The sequence below is a fragment of the Entelurus aequoreus genome, linkage group LG18, assembly GCF_033978785.1.
Source record: "Entelurus aequoreus isolate RoL-2023_Sb linkage group LG18, RoL_Eaeq_v1.1, whole genome shotgun sequence".
In the NCBI taxonomy this organism is placed as follows: Eukaryota; Metazoa; Chordata; class Actinopteri; order Syngnathiformes; family Syngnathidae; genus Entelurus; species Entelurus aequoreus.
Genome location: NC_084748.1, coordinates 42,257,806 through 42,274,923, shown reverse-complemented (window position 1 = coordinate 42,274,923; position 17,118 = coordinate 42,257,806). Strand labels below are relative to the sequence as shown.

At 37.6% G+C, this 17,118-nt stretch overlaps 1 protein-coding gene across 2 annotated transcripts in view; it reads right to left on the bottom strand.

Moving 5' to 3' along the window:
- Window positions 1–17,118, bottom strand: part of dtd1 (D-aminoacyl-tRNA deacylase 1) — a 55,741-nt gene that overhangs the window by 36,029 nt on the left and 2,594 nt on the right. For both annotated transcript variants that reach the window (XM_062027179.1, XM_062027180.1), the window contains exons 3-4: window positions 9,416–9,651; window positions 632–729 (exon numbers count right to left, since the gene is read on the bottom strand). In XM_062027179.1, the coding sequence (XP_061883163.1) occupies window positions 632–729; window positions 9,416–9,651 (334 nt within the window). The remainder of the gene's footprint in view (window positions 1–631; window positions 730–9,415; window positions 9,652–17,118) is intronic.

Sequence of the window (17,118 nt, the reverse complement as noted above, 5' to 3'; positions counted from 1 at the left end):
AAAAAATGCGACTTGTAATTTTTTTCCTTCTTTATTATGCATTTTCAGCCGGTACGATTTATACTCCGGAGCGATTTATAATCCGAAAAATAAGGTAAGTGTAAAAAAAACCCAACAACATTATGATTTGTACATTTTCAGAATGCGCTTGTTCTATTTTTAAACAAAGAAAACAATCTGAAATTGTCTTTATTTTTAAGTTATCGAGCTGTTTTACCAGTACGGCCCACTTGGGAGTATATTTTTCTCCATGTGGGCCCCGATCTAAAATGACTTTGACACACCCGATGTAAATTAATGCCGTGACCAGAGCAAATACTGTATGTATATTTCTATTTAGTCAATTAGATATCTGCTGGTTGTGGCAACATGTAGAGTTACTAAGATATAGTTTTAGATGACATACTAGCAACACTAGTCAGTATGATACAGCGCCCTTCTGCATAACAGCCAATTAAACCATGAGTAGTAACAAAGGTTGTACAAAATAAAAGTATACACTGTTTATTACCACCTAGCAGAGGAAAACAATGTGGTAACGACGACAACTGACACACTGGTTAATCTGGCAGATATCTCCATCCAAGTCTGGTGTTTTGACAAAAATACACAAATCAATAGTTGACAGTACCTGTCTGGGGTCTGCAGAAGCAGTCGGTGAAACAACTTCAATGGTAACAGGGCCATCATTTTGAATGTGTACTTGCATGGAGGCCCCAAACCTTCCATCTGAAAACACACAACAAATATTTAGGCATGCGGTGGGAAGTGACCAGTTGTTAATCCAATATTTTGTACAATTAAGTGACAACTAACAACTTTTCATCTAATGAGGCAATATGGTCTCAGTCTTAATGAGGTGTGTCCAAAGTGTGAACCCCCGCAACTCGTTTTTTTTTTTTGCTCTCAGTATATTCTAAAAAAAATATATTTTTAATGAGATATATAATTAGATGTTAAACATATTTTTAGAAGTGTCTTAGAATAGTTGATTCGCCAAAATCTCAGATTCGAATATGTCTGATTCATGTCAACCTCGCAATCAAATTGTCACACACTGAGCTTCCGGACATTGGGAATCTGCGGAGCAGGAGCTCCCCCGTCAGACACGAAATATGCCAGACCACCGCACAGTTTAGCCCTGGTAAGACTCACCGAAAATTTCCTGCCCGAGCAACTGCTTACCCCCTTGCATGAACACTCTTTCTGCGCAGGTTCATATCGAGGAAACCTTTTTACTGAGTTGATTTCCTCTAAATAGAACACTTTTTTTTTTTTTTTTTAACAATTCAACTTTTTCTTAGTCCAATTAGGGCTGGATGATTATGGCAAAAATAATAATCACGATTATTTTGACTGATATTAAAATCATGATTAATATCACATTTATTCATTAATTTGAAAACATGAGTATTTATTGTTCAACGAAAAATCCACTTTTAATATAATTTCAAAGAAAAAACTAATATAAATGAGTAAGGAATAAACAAGTAAAATAGTAACAATAATAACAACAATACATTAAAATAACTATACCTATATGAGTAAACAATAAATGTCTGTCCCTGTAAAAAAAAAAAAAAAAGATTTCCGTTTTTCAACTTTTACACTTACAGTCGTGGTCAAAAGTTTACATACACTTGTAAAGAACATAATGTCATGGCTGTCTTGAGTTTCCAATCATTTCTACAACTCTTATTTGTTTTGTGATAGAGTGATTGGAGCACATACTTGTTGGTCACAAAAAAACATTCATGAAGTTTGGTTCTTTTATGAATTTATTATGGGTCTACTGAAAATGTGAGCAAATCTGCTGGGTCAAAAGTATACATACAGCAATGTTAATATTTGCTTACATGTCCCTTGGCAAGTTTCACTGCAATAAGGCACTTTTGGTAGCCATCCACAAGCTTCTGGTAGAAATGTTGACCACTCCTCTTGACAAAATTGGTGCAGTTCAGCTAAATGTGTTGGTTTTCTGACATGGACTTGTTTCTTCAGCATTGTCCACACATTTAAGTCGGGACTTTGGGAAGGCCATTCCAAAACCTCAATTCTAGCCTGATTTAGCCATTCCTTTACCACTTTTGAGGTGTGTTTGGGGTCATTGTCCTGTTGGAACACCCAAATGTGCCCAAGACCCAACCTCCGGGCTGATGATTTTAGGTCGTCCTGAAGAATTTGGAGGTAATCCTCCTTTTTCATTGTCCCATTTACTCTCTGTAAAGCACCAGTTCCATTGGTAGCAAAACAGACCCAGGGCATAATACTACCAACACCATGCTTGACGGTAGGAATGGTGTTCCTGGGATTAAAGGTCCCACCTTTTCTCCTCCAAACATATTGCTGGGTATTGTGGCCAAACAGCTCAATTTTTGTTTCTTCTGACCACAGAACTTTCCTTCAGAAGGTCTTATCTTTGTCCATGTAATGTCAGATGAAACAAAAATTCAGCTGCTTGGTCACAATACCAATCACTCTATCACAAAAAAACAAGTTGTAGAAATTATTGGAAACTCAAGACAGCCATGACATTATGTCCTTCATAAGTGTATGTAAACTTTTGACCACAACTGTATTTTACTATTATAGAGTATATGATTGTTGTACCATGAATACAATTTAATAAAATGTTTGTTAACTAAATTACATTTATTGGTTCAATACATTTTTGGGCAATTTTGACCAGTATCTTAGGTGAAAGCATAGTACTTTTGAAAATGTATCAATAAGTGCTTTAAGTACATTATGCTTTCGAAACCTTTATTTTGTTAGCGCAGTCAGGCCGGACGTTGCACACAGCGCTGTTGTTATGAAGGGGGGGAAGTGTGCTGCTGTTCTGAGCTTGACGAGTAAGGAGAGGACTTTAGGCTGTTTGGAAAAAAAAAAAAAAGGGGGGAGCCTCTCAAGTTGAGACTGATGTCCTTACACTAGAATTGTTGTTCACAATAACACGAACAGGTGAGATGTGTTGTGTGTGTATAAATTGTTCTTGCTAGCTTCAGCTTTGTAGTTAAGTTGCTGTTTCAAGTGGTGGCCTCAACATTGTTCAGTTTAGGGTGGGGCTGTTGAGCGTTTACGGGATGAATGAGCGGTCCCGGAAACATTATTTATCCAAACAAATGTTCTTTCTCTTCACAATGACAGTGTGAAGTGAAGTGAAGTATATTTATATAGCGCTTTTCTCTAGTGACTGAAAGCGCTTTACATAGGGAAACCCATTATCCAAGTTACATTTTTAAACCAGTGTGGGTGGCACTGGGAGCAGGTGGGTGAAAGGTCTTGCCCAAGGACACCTAAAACCCTCAGGTTGCTGGCAGGGCCGCTCTACCAACCGAGCTACGCTGCCCCCGTGACAGCATTTTAGTCAAATGTATGTGTTTTTTCCTGGTATTCTTTATAACAGCGGATTTGGTCCGCAGTTACGGTAACACGGAAATCACGTCTTTACTTTTTTTGTCGAGTTTCAGGGGACGGCGTGGCGAAGTTGGGAGAGTGGCCGTGCCAGCAATCTGAGGGTTACTGGTTCAATCCCCACCTTCTACCATCCTAGTCACGTCCGTTGTGTCCTTGAGCAAGACACTTCACCCTTGCTCCTGATGGGCCTGGTTAGCGCCGTGCATAGCAGCTCCCGCCATCAGTGTGTGAATGTATGTGTGTGTGTGTGTGTGTGTGTGTGTGTGTGTGTGTGTGTGTGTGTGTGTGTGTGTGTGTGTGTGTGTGTGTGTGTGTGTGTGTGTGTGAATGGGTGAATGTGGATATAGTGTCAAAGCGCTTTGAGTTCCTTAAAAAAAGGTAGAAAAGCGCTATACAAGTACAACCCATTTACCATTTACCATTTACCATTATGGATTATGCATACTAGTGCTGTGTCAAATAAAAAGTAGCAACCATGGTGAAATCCCAAACTTCTACACTGCAAAAACTGAAATCTAAGTAAGATTAAATATCTCAAGGGTGATATTTGCTTATATTCTGTCTGATTAGATAATTCTTCTCACTAAGCAGATTTAATGTTAGAGTGTTTTACTTGTTTTAAGTGTTTTGGTCCTAAATGATCTCAGTAAGATATTACAGCTTGTTGCTGAGATGTTATGACCTATATTGAGTAAAACTGTTGTAAAGCTGTGTCATCAACACTCACGAGTATAAAACTGCTTTTTCAAAGTAATAATTTCTTATTTCAAGCATGAACAAAAAAATCATGACTTTGACACAATTGTGTCTCATAATTAAAACAGATGACAGCCAAATGGATTTTGCTGGTTTATTTTCAATAAAACAAGAGAAAATACGTACTCATATAGTAGTACAGTTGGCACAGTACAGTAAACTGACAGTTCATTTTTAAACATTTAACATGTGACATTTAAAACTATTTTGAACAGAAATAGTTCATGCACATTCAGGTAAATTATTAAAAATTACAATTTAAAAAAATTTGGCTGGGGGCGGGGCTGTATGTATATATACATACATACATACATACATACATACATACATACATACATATGTATATATATATATATATATATATATATATATATATATATATATATATATATATATATATATATATATATATATATATATATATATATTCCTCGCGCACTAATTGACTGAAAGAGCACGCACTTGGTGCGATGATGTCATGTCATCGATGGAAAAATGCATTTTTAGACAATATGATTTGCCTGAACGGCTAGTAGACCCCGAGAGTAACAAGCGGTTGCCTTGTTGCCTTTCCATTAAGAAAAATAAACTAGTTTTTAGTGTAAGTATGCTGGTTTCAAGAAATGTAATGCCGGGCGCATATCATTATGTCAAGATAATGGCACTAGCATTTACTTAATTTAAGAATATTTTTCAATATATTGAGAAAAAAGGTCTCTTTTTTTTTTCTATCAAGAAAAGTGCACTTGTTATTAGTGAGAATATACTTATTTTAAGGTATTTTTACGTTCATTGAGGTAAGCTAATTTTACTTGTTTTGGAAAGTCTTGACAAGCCAAATTTTCTTGTTCTATTAGCAGATAATTTTCCTTAGTTCAAGTAAAATACCCCTAATTTGTGTATTTTTTTTTCTTGTTTTTGAACACAGACTTTTTGCTGTGTAAAAGACGTGGTCTTTTTTTTTCACTCTTACGCTCACTCATCCTTTTCACCGTTACAAGCTCAGGAATTGCCATGCATGTTGCACCTTCATTATTCTTTTTTTTAATTATAATATTAATATGATCGTGAGAAGCCAACATCGAAATTTAAATGTTATTAATTGTCCAGCGCTAGAACACATTTAGCGTTTTTGGTCATTTTTTTTAGTGTTCCTTGCTTTTACCATGAATTAATTAACGTGGACCCCGACTTAAACAAGTTGAAAAACTTATTTGGGTGTTACCATTTAGTGGTCAATTGTACGGAATATGTACTGTACTGTGCAATCTACTAATAAAAGTCTCAATCAATCAATGCTTGATTTTTTTTTTAAATAATTTTTTTATAAATATGGCGCAGGCTCAGTTGCCGCACTCTGAACACCCGTGGCCTAACACCTACTGACCTACATTGGATTGCTTTGAGCATATTCAATAGAAAAATGTATTGTTGCATTTCTGTTTAAAATGTTTGGGAACCCCTGGTCCATCACGATAGAAGCAGTACGAAGCAACGTTTTATAAGTTCCTGTATAGCCCAGACACATTTAGGATGGATACCGTATAAGAACAGCCTAAATGTTCTTCATTGGGCCAGTGAGATTAATGACACTGTCTGCATACTGACTGTGGGCCAGGCTAAAATAATGCTGCATCATCATGTTTCCTCTTTCGAGGGTGGAGCTAATTAGAAGTCCTGGGTGAGCCAAGGTGATTTTTCTGACACCTCCCTGGTGTGCAGACCCAGTTCCATGTCAGCGTCCTAGTACTAATCATCCACACCAACTTCCCAAAACTGTTCTAAATGCAGTAACGTGCAGGACGACATAGTTCATCCAATCAATGTTTTTGCCTATCGGTTCTCAATGATTTTCTGTCATGCCCCATTCGATACTGTGAATCGATATTGCAAAATTAAAAAAAAACATTGATCCATAATCTAAAAAATCGTTGTTTTTACCTATTCCTACTGATATGTATTTATCTGCAGGTGTCAAACTAGTTGTTGATGAGCACTTGCTCCAAATAAATACCTTATTCAATTCAAGGATATTATATATCCTCATTATCACTGGAGGCTTGTGTATCCTTCAAGAATGAATAAACACGCAAATACTGGCCTCATTGAAACCTCACTATTTGAGAAGATCTGCCTTAAAGTTTGAATTTTGAAACATTTCTCTCACTAATCAGTGTGTGTGTGTGTTATGCAAAACCATCTTTTTTCACCTATTCGTACCTGCTTATGTGTATTTGGGATCTGCATAAGTCCCGAAAATGTGAAATCAAACAGTGGAGGCATTGCAGAGATATTTATAAAATAATCTTGTCTTCCTTCCTACTTCCCAGGAAGTAGTTTTTGTTCAAGTGTGACGTTTTGTTGAAGTGTGGCCTAATCGCATTTTCCATGTATGGTAGAAATGTACCTAAACATCCTTGTGCCAGTCAGCCTAATTTAATGTATTTAAATCCAGCTGTGCCACAACGTCATGCCGACGAGGAAACCCAAAGAGGGAAAAGACTCTGTTATTTGTTTGATTTACAGGTAGAATTGATTGCTTCCATTAGCTGCGTTGCTAGCCACCAAGAACGAGCCGATTGTTAGAACGCAAAAAAAAAAAGTTTAGTCTTTTTATCTCTCATGATTGTGAAATTCCCAAAAATAGTGCAGTTCATCCATGAGGGCTATATATATACATTGTGATTGATAGCAAGTATTCAGACCCATCTTGATACTAGGTGTTTAACAGCAAATTATGTCTAACACAACCTTTTGATTGATTGATTGAGACTTTTATTAGTAGGTTGCACAGTGAAGTACATATTCCGTACAATTGACCACTAAATGGTAACACCAGAATAAGTTTTTCAACTTGTTTAAGTCGGGGTCCACTTAAATTGATTCATGACACAGATATATACTATCATCATAATACAGTCATCACACAAGATAACCCACACTGTGTTTGCTACACTTCTGCTGTGGAATATCTGTGTGTCACGCAGCAATCTGAATGTGTGAAATAAATATGTCTGTAACTTTGTCTATACTCACCTCTAGTTGGTGCCTCGCACCCATTTGTATCACTGTTGAAGCCGATAACAATGGACTGAGGACTCTCGAATGCTTGCTGTACATAAAAGTTCATGTTTTAGCAGTAATTAATTAATAACAGGGTGCTTAATATGAAACGTAATAACAAACCTAGTCACCTTGCCAGACACACTTATCACAGATGTATTTAATATGAGAACTGCCAACCTTTCAGTCTCTTGTAGTCTAGCAATTAGAGAGCACCTTCACAATATGGGTAGCATAAAAGCATTGGTTGGATTCAAATAATGTCAGAAACAAGTAAAGTTGCACTTGTAAACTTGTTTTCACTTTATTGTTATTTTTTTTAGTTTTGCACTAAAAATAAATAGTTTGTTTATTATGTATTCCTAATACTCCATAACGTGCAGCTAAATAAATTCAGGATTGAGTCAAATAGTATTAAAATAGTTTCACACAGATAAAGAAAATTAAAAAATAACTTGTACTCCCTCTGTATTAAATCCAAATCTCGTCCCAGGCTAAAACATTAACTTTTACAGCAAGCGATGGAGAGTCCATTGTTGTCGGCCTTACAGTGATTAACAAAAATGGGTGCGAGGCGCCGACTAGTGGTGAGTATAGGCCAGTGCTTCTTAATCATTTTCTGTTGTGCCCATCCAGGAAGAAGAAAACATTTTGTGACCCCACTCTCCGCCTCGACCATAAATAGCATCATTGGTCTACAAATGTTGCTGCCATTAAATTCTAAGTTTATGATTATTTGCACACAAAAAAACTAGTTTCTCAGTTCGAACATTAAATATCTTGTCTTTGCAGTCTATTCAATTGGATATAAGTTGAAAAGGATTTACAAATCATTGTATTGTATTTTTATTTACGATTGACACAACATGCCAATTTCACTGGTTTTGGTTAGAGATGTCCGATAATGGCTTTTTTGCCGATATCGTCCAACTCTTAATTACCGATTCCGATATCAACCGATACCGATATATACAGTCGTGGAATTAACACATTATTACGCCTAATTTTGTTGTGATGCCCCGCTGGATGCATTAAACAATGTAACAAGGTTTTCCAAAATAAATCAACTCAAGTTATGGAAAAAAATGCCAACATGGCACTGCCATATTTATTATTGAAGTCACAAAGTGCATTATATTTTTTAACATGCCTCAAAACAGCAGCTTGGAATGTGGGACATGCTCTCCCTGAGAGAGCATGAGGAGGTTGAGGTGGGCGGGGTTGGGGGGGGCGGGGTTGAGGTGGGGGGTAGGGGGTGGCGGGGGGTGTATATTGTAGCGTCCCAGAAGAATTAGTGCTGCAAGGGGTTCTGGGTATTTGTTCTGTTGTGTTTATGTTGTGTTACGGTGAGGATGTTCTCCCGAAATGTGTTTGTTATTCTTGTTTGGTGTGGGTTCACAGTGTGGCGCATATTTGTAACAGTGTTAAAGTTGTTTATACAGGCACCCTCAATGTAACCTGTATGGCTGTTGACCAAGTATGTGTGCATTCACTTGTGTGTGTGAAAAGCCGTAGATATTATGTGACTGGGCCGGCACGCAAAGGCAGTGCCTTTAAGGTTTATTGGCGCTCTGTATTTCTCTCTACGTCCGTGTACACAGCGGCGTTTTAAAAAGTCATACATTTTACTTTTTGAAACCGATACTAATAATTTTGAATACGATACCGATAATTTCCGATATTACATTTTAAAGCATATATAGGCCGATAATATCGGCAGTCCGATAATATCGGACATCTCTAGTTTTGGGTTTTGTAAGTAACGGTTGCACCTTTATATCATTCAAAGAATTCTAATTGGTCGTGGACCTGAATAACTCCACAAGTTGGCAATAAGGTAGCAGCATATCAATCAACTTTCAAAATGACTTGATATCTCCCTGCGGCCAAATTCCTTATTACATGACGTCTTGCAGGTCAGATTTGAAGACACTGGCGAGCAGTTTGGACACCCCTGATCTAGATAAAGATGCTGATAAAGGAACGTATTACAGTTTGAGTCTGTTGGCACCAATTCAGCATAGGCAGATGTCTGTGCTTTACTCAATGACATGTCATTGAGACTAGCCCTTGAATTATAAGGGCGAGACTTCATAGACCAGCACTTTTAGAGACAAAACAAAGTTTTCCCCAGACTATTATGTAAAGTAACACATGAAAGTGTCATCGGTTAACCCACCTTTAACAAGCTCGGACTTGTAGCCACTCCTCATATTCTCCAGGATGCTGGCGTAGAAAGGTTGGGCCAACTCTGCGGGCATCGCTGAATGGAAGTCCGGCTTGTTGCCTTTAAGAATGCACTGCAGGGTGAACTGACTCACACACAGCACCTCAAAATTCCGGTCCATGACACTTTTGCTCCATGCCCGCCCATTCTCGTCCTCAAAAAGCCGCAGATTGAGTATCTTTCGTACTCTGCAGGCAAGAAAAAACAAGTTGAGAAAACACTGAGAAATACAGAAACTCTGAGCTGATTAAGAGAATAATTGATTAACCTAGTTTCATAGAACAAAAGCTAAATAAGGTTAATGAAAATAGAAATAAAACAACTTTTTTGTAAATAAAAAAGGTTTTGTAACCCTTGTTACATTGATGAGTTTAAAGCTTCCGTGAAAGGACTGCAGTCTACCTTGTCTGTATGCACATGTGTTATGTGAGCAAGTTTTAATGTTGTAAATGTGATGTTTTATGTGTTGTTTACTGTTTTTAATGTAACCTTGCTGCTGCCCTCTTGGCCAGGTCTCCCTTGGAAAAGAGATCTTTGATCTTAATGGGATTTTACCTGGTTTAATAAAGGCTAAATAAATAAAACAAATTTTAAAAAAATGTACTTTTTAATGTGCGTTTAAATATCCACATTACAAAATATAAGCAAAGGTCAAACAATCCTATGAAAAAGATACTGGATTTTTGTGCTCCTTAAAGAGGACCTTTTATACAAAACCAACTCATCTTACCTATTGGTTCCTCTTTTTGTGTATTTGGGATCTGTATATATTTGAAATCAAACCATGGACGTATGGCATAGATATTTATAAAACCAATCTTGCCTTCCTTCATACTTCTTCCAAAAAAGTTTGGAATTTGCCCCACTTATGAAGTTTTTCCCAGTCTCCCTATATGGTCAAGTTTTACCCGAAGAGCTTTGCGCGAGTCTGCCATTGGTAGTCAATAAGCTCCTTCTTTTTCTCTATCATTTTGTTGTGGGGCAGACTGGCTCGTACATGCACATGCGTCCTGCGCTGTTGCCATTTCTAATACAAAGTAACTTATAGTTCGGACTTATATTTGTCAGTAGACTCCATATGGAAGCGCAAAAAACTACAACATGGCTGACGGGGAGAAGACGCAGTCTGAGTGGAGACACGAAAATTAGACGGCCCACAAAACGGCGCATTCTAAAAGAGACAGTCAGAAAGCTACTAGAAAATGCTGTGTAAAACATTAACTATGCAAAATTTTGACAGAAGAACCACCATTACATGTTATGAAGACCACAAGGAAGTGTTTTAGTGTGAAGAAAGTGAGTGTAAGACCGTTCTGGGAAGAAGTGGATGATAGTCATTGAATTAAACAACAAAATCATGACTGAGGTTGTAGTCAATTTGGTCAATTAAAACCAAAGGAAATATAGCATGTAAATCTACTGTTAAAATGTTGGTTACTGTACTTTTATTGAAAATTGCTTGACTATTGAAAATGAGAGCAGAATATGCTTCCTCTCGTTAATTCAACATAAAGTGTTGGTTGCACTTTGTTCAAATACAATGTAAATGCATTGGCCATTAATTGTTGTTTACTTGCTTGTTTGTATCCATAATTCATTTATACCTAATTCCCTTACAAGAAATAACAGGAATATAGGAAACTTCACCTGCAGTCTCCATTATGCAGTATTTACTTCACAGTCACACCAATTGATTTTTTTGCAAAGAAGTTACTAAATGAATGTCAATTAACTGAATCGTTATGATTGTGTGTTTCTAAAAATATAGTATTGTCCCTGAATTGTATCACAACCACAATTCTGAATAGAATTGAATCGTTGTCTGTCCTTCATGAGGTTGGAAAAGATAAGGCACTGTCTTCGGGGCTCACCAAAATATGGCATTCATTTCAGGAACATGTTGATTCCTCGAGCCTGGATGCTGCTGCTATTGTTTAGGGGCACCCCATTGATCAACTTAAAATTCTCAGTTTGACTTGCTAAAACATTATACGTTCCAAGATACAGAAGTGGCACACACTAATTTACTTTAGTTGTATTATTACCTTAGTAATGGTTTATTTTAAATTTTTTTGTTTGTCTGTTTGTTTTTGCTTTTTTTGGTTGTTTTTTGAGGGGAGCGGGGGGGTTCATGTATGTGTCTGTGTGTATGTTTATATACACTACCGTTCAAAAGTTTGGGGTCACCCAAACAATTTTGTGGAATAGCCTTCATTTCTAAGAACAAAAATAGACTGTCAAATTTCAGATGAAAGTTCTATTTTTCTGGCCATTTTGAGCGTTTAATTGACCCCACAAATGTGATGCTCCAGAAACTCAACCTGCTCAAAGGAAGGTCAGTTTTGTAGCTTCTGTAACGAGCTAAACTGTTTTCCGATGTGTGAACATGATTCCACAAGGGTTTTCTAATCATCAATTAGCCTTCTGAGCCAATGAGCAAACACATTGTACCATTAGAACACTGGAGTGATAGTTGCTGGAAATGGGCCTCTATACACCTATGTAGATATTGCACCAAAAACCAGACATTTGCAGCGAGAATAGTCATTTACCACATTAGCAATGTATAGAGTGTATTTCTTTAAAGTTAAGACTAGTTTAAAGTTATCTTCATTGAAAAGTACAGTGCTTTTCCTTCAAAAATAAGGACATTTCAATGTGACCCCAAACTTTTGAACAGTAGTGTACATATATGCGTATCCGTGGTTTTATTTTTTCATAACACTTTACTGTATTTGTGTATGTGGGTATGTGTGTATGTATGTATGCAGATATATACTTATTTTTCTCTACTGACTGTTAAGTTTAGTCTTAATGAAATGTGTCTAATTGTTGTCTCCTTCCCCCTGTTGTTTGTGGTGTTTTGTGAGCATTTGCCTTGTCAACATTTCAATGTATACTACTGTATATGTGTTGTAAAAGTCCTAAATAAATCTTAAATTAAAAAAAGAATTGAATCGTTGTTAAAACGAAACATTACACCTCTAATTTACAAACATTAGCCACCAACGTTTTACACAGACATTGTATAAAAAGGTCATTTGGTCAGTGATGCATTTACTAAATAAAGACACATTAGATTATTTGAAGACTTCACTGCATCAGCATATTGACAAAAAAGAGTTAAAAATTATGAACACTATCCCACAATATTCCATGTTCAGGCTATCATATTTTTCAGAAACCTGACTATTAACCTCCTTAACATTCTCAGCGTTTGGTAAAAGATCATTCCTAAACCTTAAAAACATTTTCAAAGCTTTCCATGTCAACTTTTCATCGAGGGGTCATCCGAGACGAAAAGTTGACATGGAAAGCTCATATATTGCATGTGAAAAACAAGGTATCTAAAAGCTTATTTATTTTGAATAAGGTTAAATACAGTTTCCCGTATAATACAATGAGAATGTTATATTGCTCAATTATTCTACCTTATTTCAATTATTGTGCAGAAATATGGAGCAATACATATCACAGCAACATAATGCCTTTATTTATTTTACAGAAAATAATAATTTGTATTATTTTTAAAGTAGGATATAGAGACCACACAAATCCACTCTTCATTAGGTCAGGATTATTAAAGCTAAAAGACATTGCATACACTCTTAGTGATGTTCAAAGCTAGAAATAAAGTTCTTCTGAAGGACTTACAAAAGTTATTCGCGTTCACGTCTGAAGATGAGAACCACAGAAGGCCGTATGACTTTAAACATCCAAGAGCGCAAACAAATTTGAAACAAATGTGCTTGTCTGTTGCTGGTGTGAAAGCACTAAATTCTCTAAAGAAAGACTTAAAAAGTTGCAAGAATATTTTTGAATGTAAAAAGAGTTACAAAAAGAGACAACTGGAATTATATCAAACTGATTTTTGATTTTGATTGGACGTGTCATTGTGAAAGTGCTTAAATGAAAATTATAAAGTATGTTGGAGTTCGGGTGTTGGTGGAGGGAACAGTTATAAAGTCATCTAAAATAATTTGTGTTAAAAAAGGGGGCAGATAAATATAATAATATTCTTCCATCTGCTCCTTTCTGATGATGGAAATGTATAAGAAACAAAAAAACAATGAAAGTGTGAACTGTACGTGGCTTGTATATATGCATTTTCATGAAAGGAATAAAAAGAAATGATGATTATGAATTATTATTTTTCAGAACCCTGACTTCTGTTCTACATCGTAGAACCCTTCTTAAGATAGGTCTTAAGAAGGGTTTTGAAGACCCCCAGGCTCTGGGCTGACCTAATGTGGAGGGGAAGGCTGTTCCAGAGCTTAGGGGCGGCAACGGAGAAAGCTCTGTACCCGCTGGTCTTTAGCCTGGATCTGGGGACCGCCAGCGGCAGTTGGTCAGCTGACCTTAGGGCTCTAGACGAGGTATGATGGTGCAGAAGCTCGGTCAGGTATTGTGGGGCCAGGCCATTTAGGGATTTAAAAACAATTAAAAGTAATTTAAAATCAATGCGGTGACGGACAGGGAGCCAGTGGAGTGAGGCCAGGACTGGGGTGATGTGCTCGCGTTTTTTGGTGCTGGTGAGGAGACGGGCAGCCGCGTTTTGCACAAGCTGCAGACGGCGGAGTGATGCCAGATCAATGCCAGCGTACAGCGAGTTGTTGTTGTCTAGCCGGTGTGTGATGAAGGCGTGGATAGCAGTCTCCAGGTCGCTCTGGGAGAGATAGGCTATAGCAGTGTTTTTCAACCACTGTGCCGAGATACAGTCTGGCGTGCCGTGGGAGATTATGTAATTTCACCTAATTTGGTTAAAAATATTTTTTGCGAACCAGTAATTATAATCCGCTAATGTGCCGTTGTTGAGTGTCTGTGCTGTCTAGAGCTCGGCAGAGTAACCATGTAATACTCTTCCATATCAGTAGGTGGCAGCAGGTAGCTAATTGCTTTGTAGATGTTTGTCGTGATCACAATATGCAGACGACAGCGTGCAAGTAAAAAGGTATCAAACGCTTAAACCAAAAATAAACAAAAGGCGAGTGCCGCTAAGAAAAGCCATTGAAGCTTAGGGATAGTTATGCAAAATTGAACTATAACTAAACTGGCTGCAAAGTAAATAAAAACAGAATGCTGGACGACAGCAAAGATTTACAGCGTGTGGAGCAACGGCGTCCACAAAGTACATCCGTACATGACATGACAATCAACAATGTCCCCGCAAAGAAGGATAGCATCTGCACAACTTAAATAGTCTTGATTGCTAAAACAAAGCAGGTACGGGGAATAGCGTTCAAGGAAGACATGAAACTGCCACAGGAAAATACCAACAAAACAGGAAAAGCCACCAGAAATAGGAGCGCAAGACAATAACTAAAACACTACACACAGGAAAACACCAAAAACTTCAAAATAAGTTACGGCGTGATGTGACAGGTCGTGACAGTACACCTACTTTGAGACAAGAGCTATAGTGATGCATGGTGGTTATGGTTTTTTGATTGATTGAAACTTTTATTAGTAGATTGCACAGTACAGTACATATTCCGTACAATTGACCACTAATTGGTAACACCCGAATAAGTTTTTCAACTTCTTTAAGTCGTGATTCACGTTAATCAATTCATGGTTTGAATTCATATCCAACAATTGCAAGAACGACTTTTTATTGTCAATATCGGCTACTGAGTTTCATTTTTTTAATGTTTTCTACTGGTGGTGTGCCTCTGGATTTTTTCAATTTAAAAATGTGCCTTGGCTCAGAAAAGGTTGAAAAACACTGGGTTATAGGCAGTGTTGGGACTTACTGTAACGCCGTTAGTTTCGGCGGTAACTAGTAATCTAACGTGTTATTTTTTATATTCAGTAACTCAGTTACCGTTACTACATGATGCGTTACTACATGATGCGTTATGCGTTACTACATGATGCGTTACTACATAAAAAATAACGTAAAATAACGCAATATCAGCTAGAAACAGAAGATCTGAGTGTGTTTTATTGCAGCGCTGCGGTGTCTTCCTTCTGTGTCACAAGGAAAAGAAGAGGTGTGCAGAGAAGAGGCGTGCTTCCCAGACCGTAGTTGAGGGGCACAGGGGAGACGTTCCTCCAGGGTACTTCGGGGCTAACAACCTTCACTTTACCCGGAAGTGGGTCTTTACAGCTGAGGGTGAATGACGAGGCCGGCGATTTGTTGCAACTTTGTGACTTTATTGGACGCAGCCATCCACCAAGCTAGAGCACCTGCCCACACTCACTGTCGCCGGTCCCTCACCTCTCTCGCCCACTCACTCACTGACGTCACTCACCTCACATGCTGTCATATCTTAAAGGGCCACACACACACACACGCTACTCTCATAACAACTAACAAGACATCATGGCGAAGCCAGAAGTCGACTTTCTTAACATGGAGACATTCTCAATACTTTTTTTTAGTTAAATGTAAGTTGTGTCTTGGATCAAAGATCCCATCTACTTAAAGTTAAAGTTAAAGTGCCATTATGTTGCAGCTATTTAAAATAGTTTTGTCAATTTGTTCTGGCCTGAAATAAATTGGCCCTATGAAACATATCTTTGTCTTTGTGTGTTGTATGTAGACCACATTGCTTAGCAGAGTTCAGTGATGCAAATGCATGTCAAGTTGATCAACAGATTGTATTATTCTCCAGTGCAATAACAGTACTGAAATGAAGGCTAAAAGGGCATTAATGGGAGCCTTAAAAAAAAAAGGAAAAAAAAGAAGTACCGTATTTTCCACACTATAAGGCGCACCTAAAAACCTCCAATTTTGTCAAAAGCTGACAGTGCGCCTTATAATCCGGTGCGCCTTATATATGGACCAATATTGAGCCACAACAAACCTAAACTTCATTTTCATAAAGTTTAGGTCTCGCAACTACGGTAAGCAGCCAGCAACTTAATTTTCCCCCGTAGAAGAAGAACTTGCAGCCGCCCTCGTAGAAGAAGAAGCTCGCGGTGCATGCTGGGATATATGACTGCGCGAGGCGTGCCGTTTAGATTTCCATTTGTTTGTTTATGTAAAGACCCCAAAATGGCTCCTATTAAGAGACACGCTTACGACGCAGAGTTTAAACTTAAGACGATCTGTCACGCAGTAGAACACGGGAATAGAGCAGCAGCGACACTGACTCCATTAATGACGACTTCGACGCGACGGAGCCGGGCATGTTGGATGCTGTATCCGCCCAACTGTTTAATTCGGACACTGAAGAAGAAGAATTCGAGGGATTCGTGGATGAGAAATAACTTCATAAAGTGAGCTTTACATGTTTATTTTGTGTGGTGTGTTGTGTGACATTAACGTTTGAGCAACGTTGAGTTATTGATATTGTTATTGCTCTGCACTATTTCGAGTGTTACTATATTGTGATTGCACTAACGTCTGATTTACCGTAACAGTATCACTGTTTTTTACGTGTTTATTGAATCAGGGAAGTACATGTTATACCTTGCTGTTGTTAAAAGATAAACAAAACACCACGTCACTGAATTTACCTCGGGGAAAATAATAAAACAGCTGTTTATTCATTTTGGGATTGAACAGAGTTGTCAGAACGCTGGTTTGTAATCTATTAATAAAGTTTGACTGACCTATCTGACTGTTTTGTTTACATTCCCTTTTGATTGATTGATTGAGACTTTTATTAGTAGGTTGCACAGTGAAGTAAATATTCCGTACAATTGAC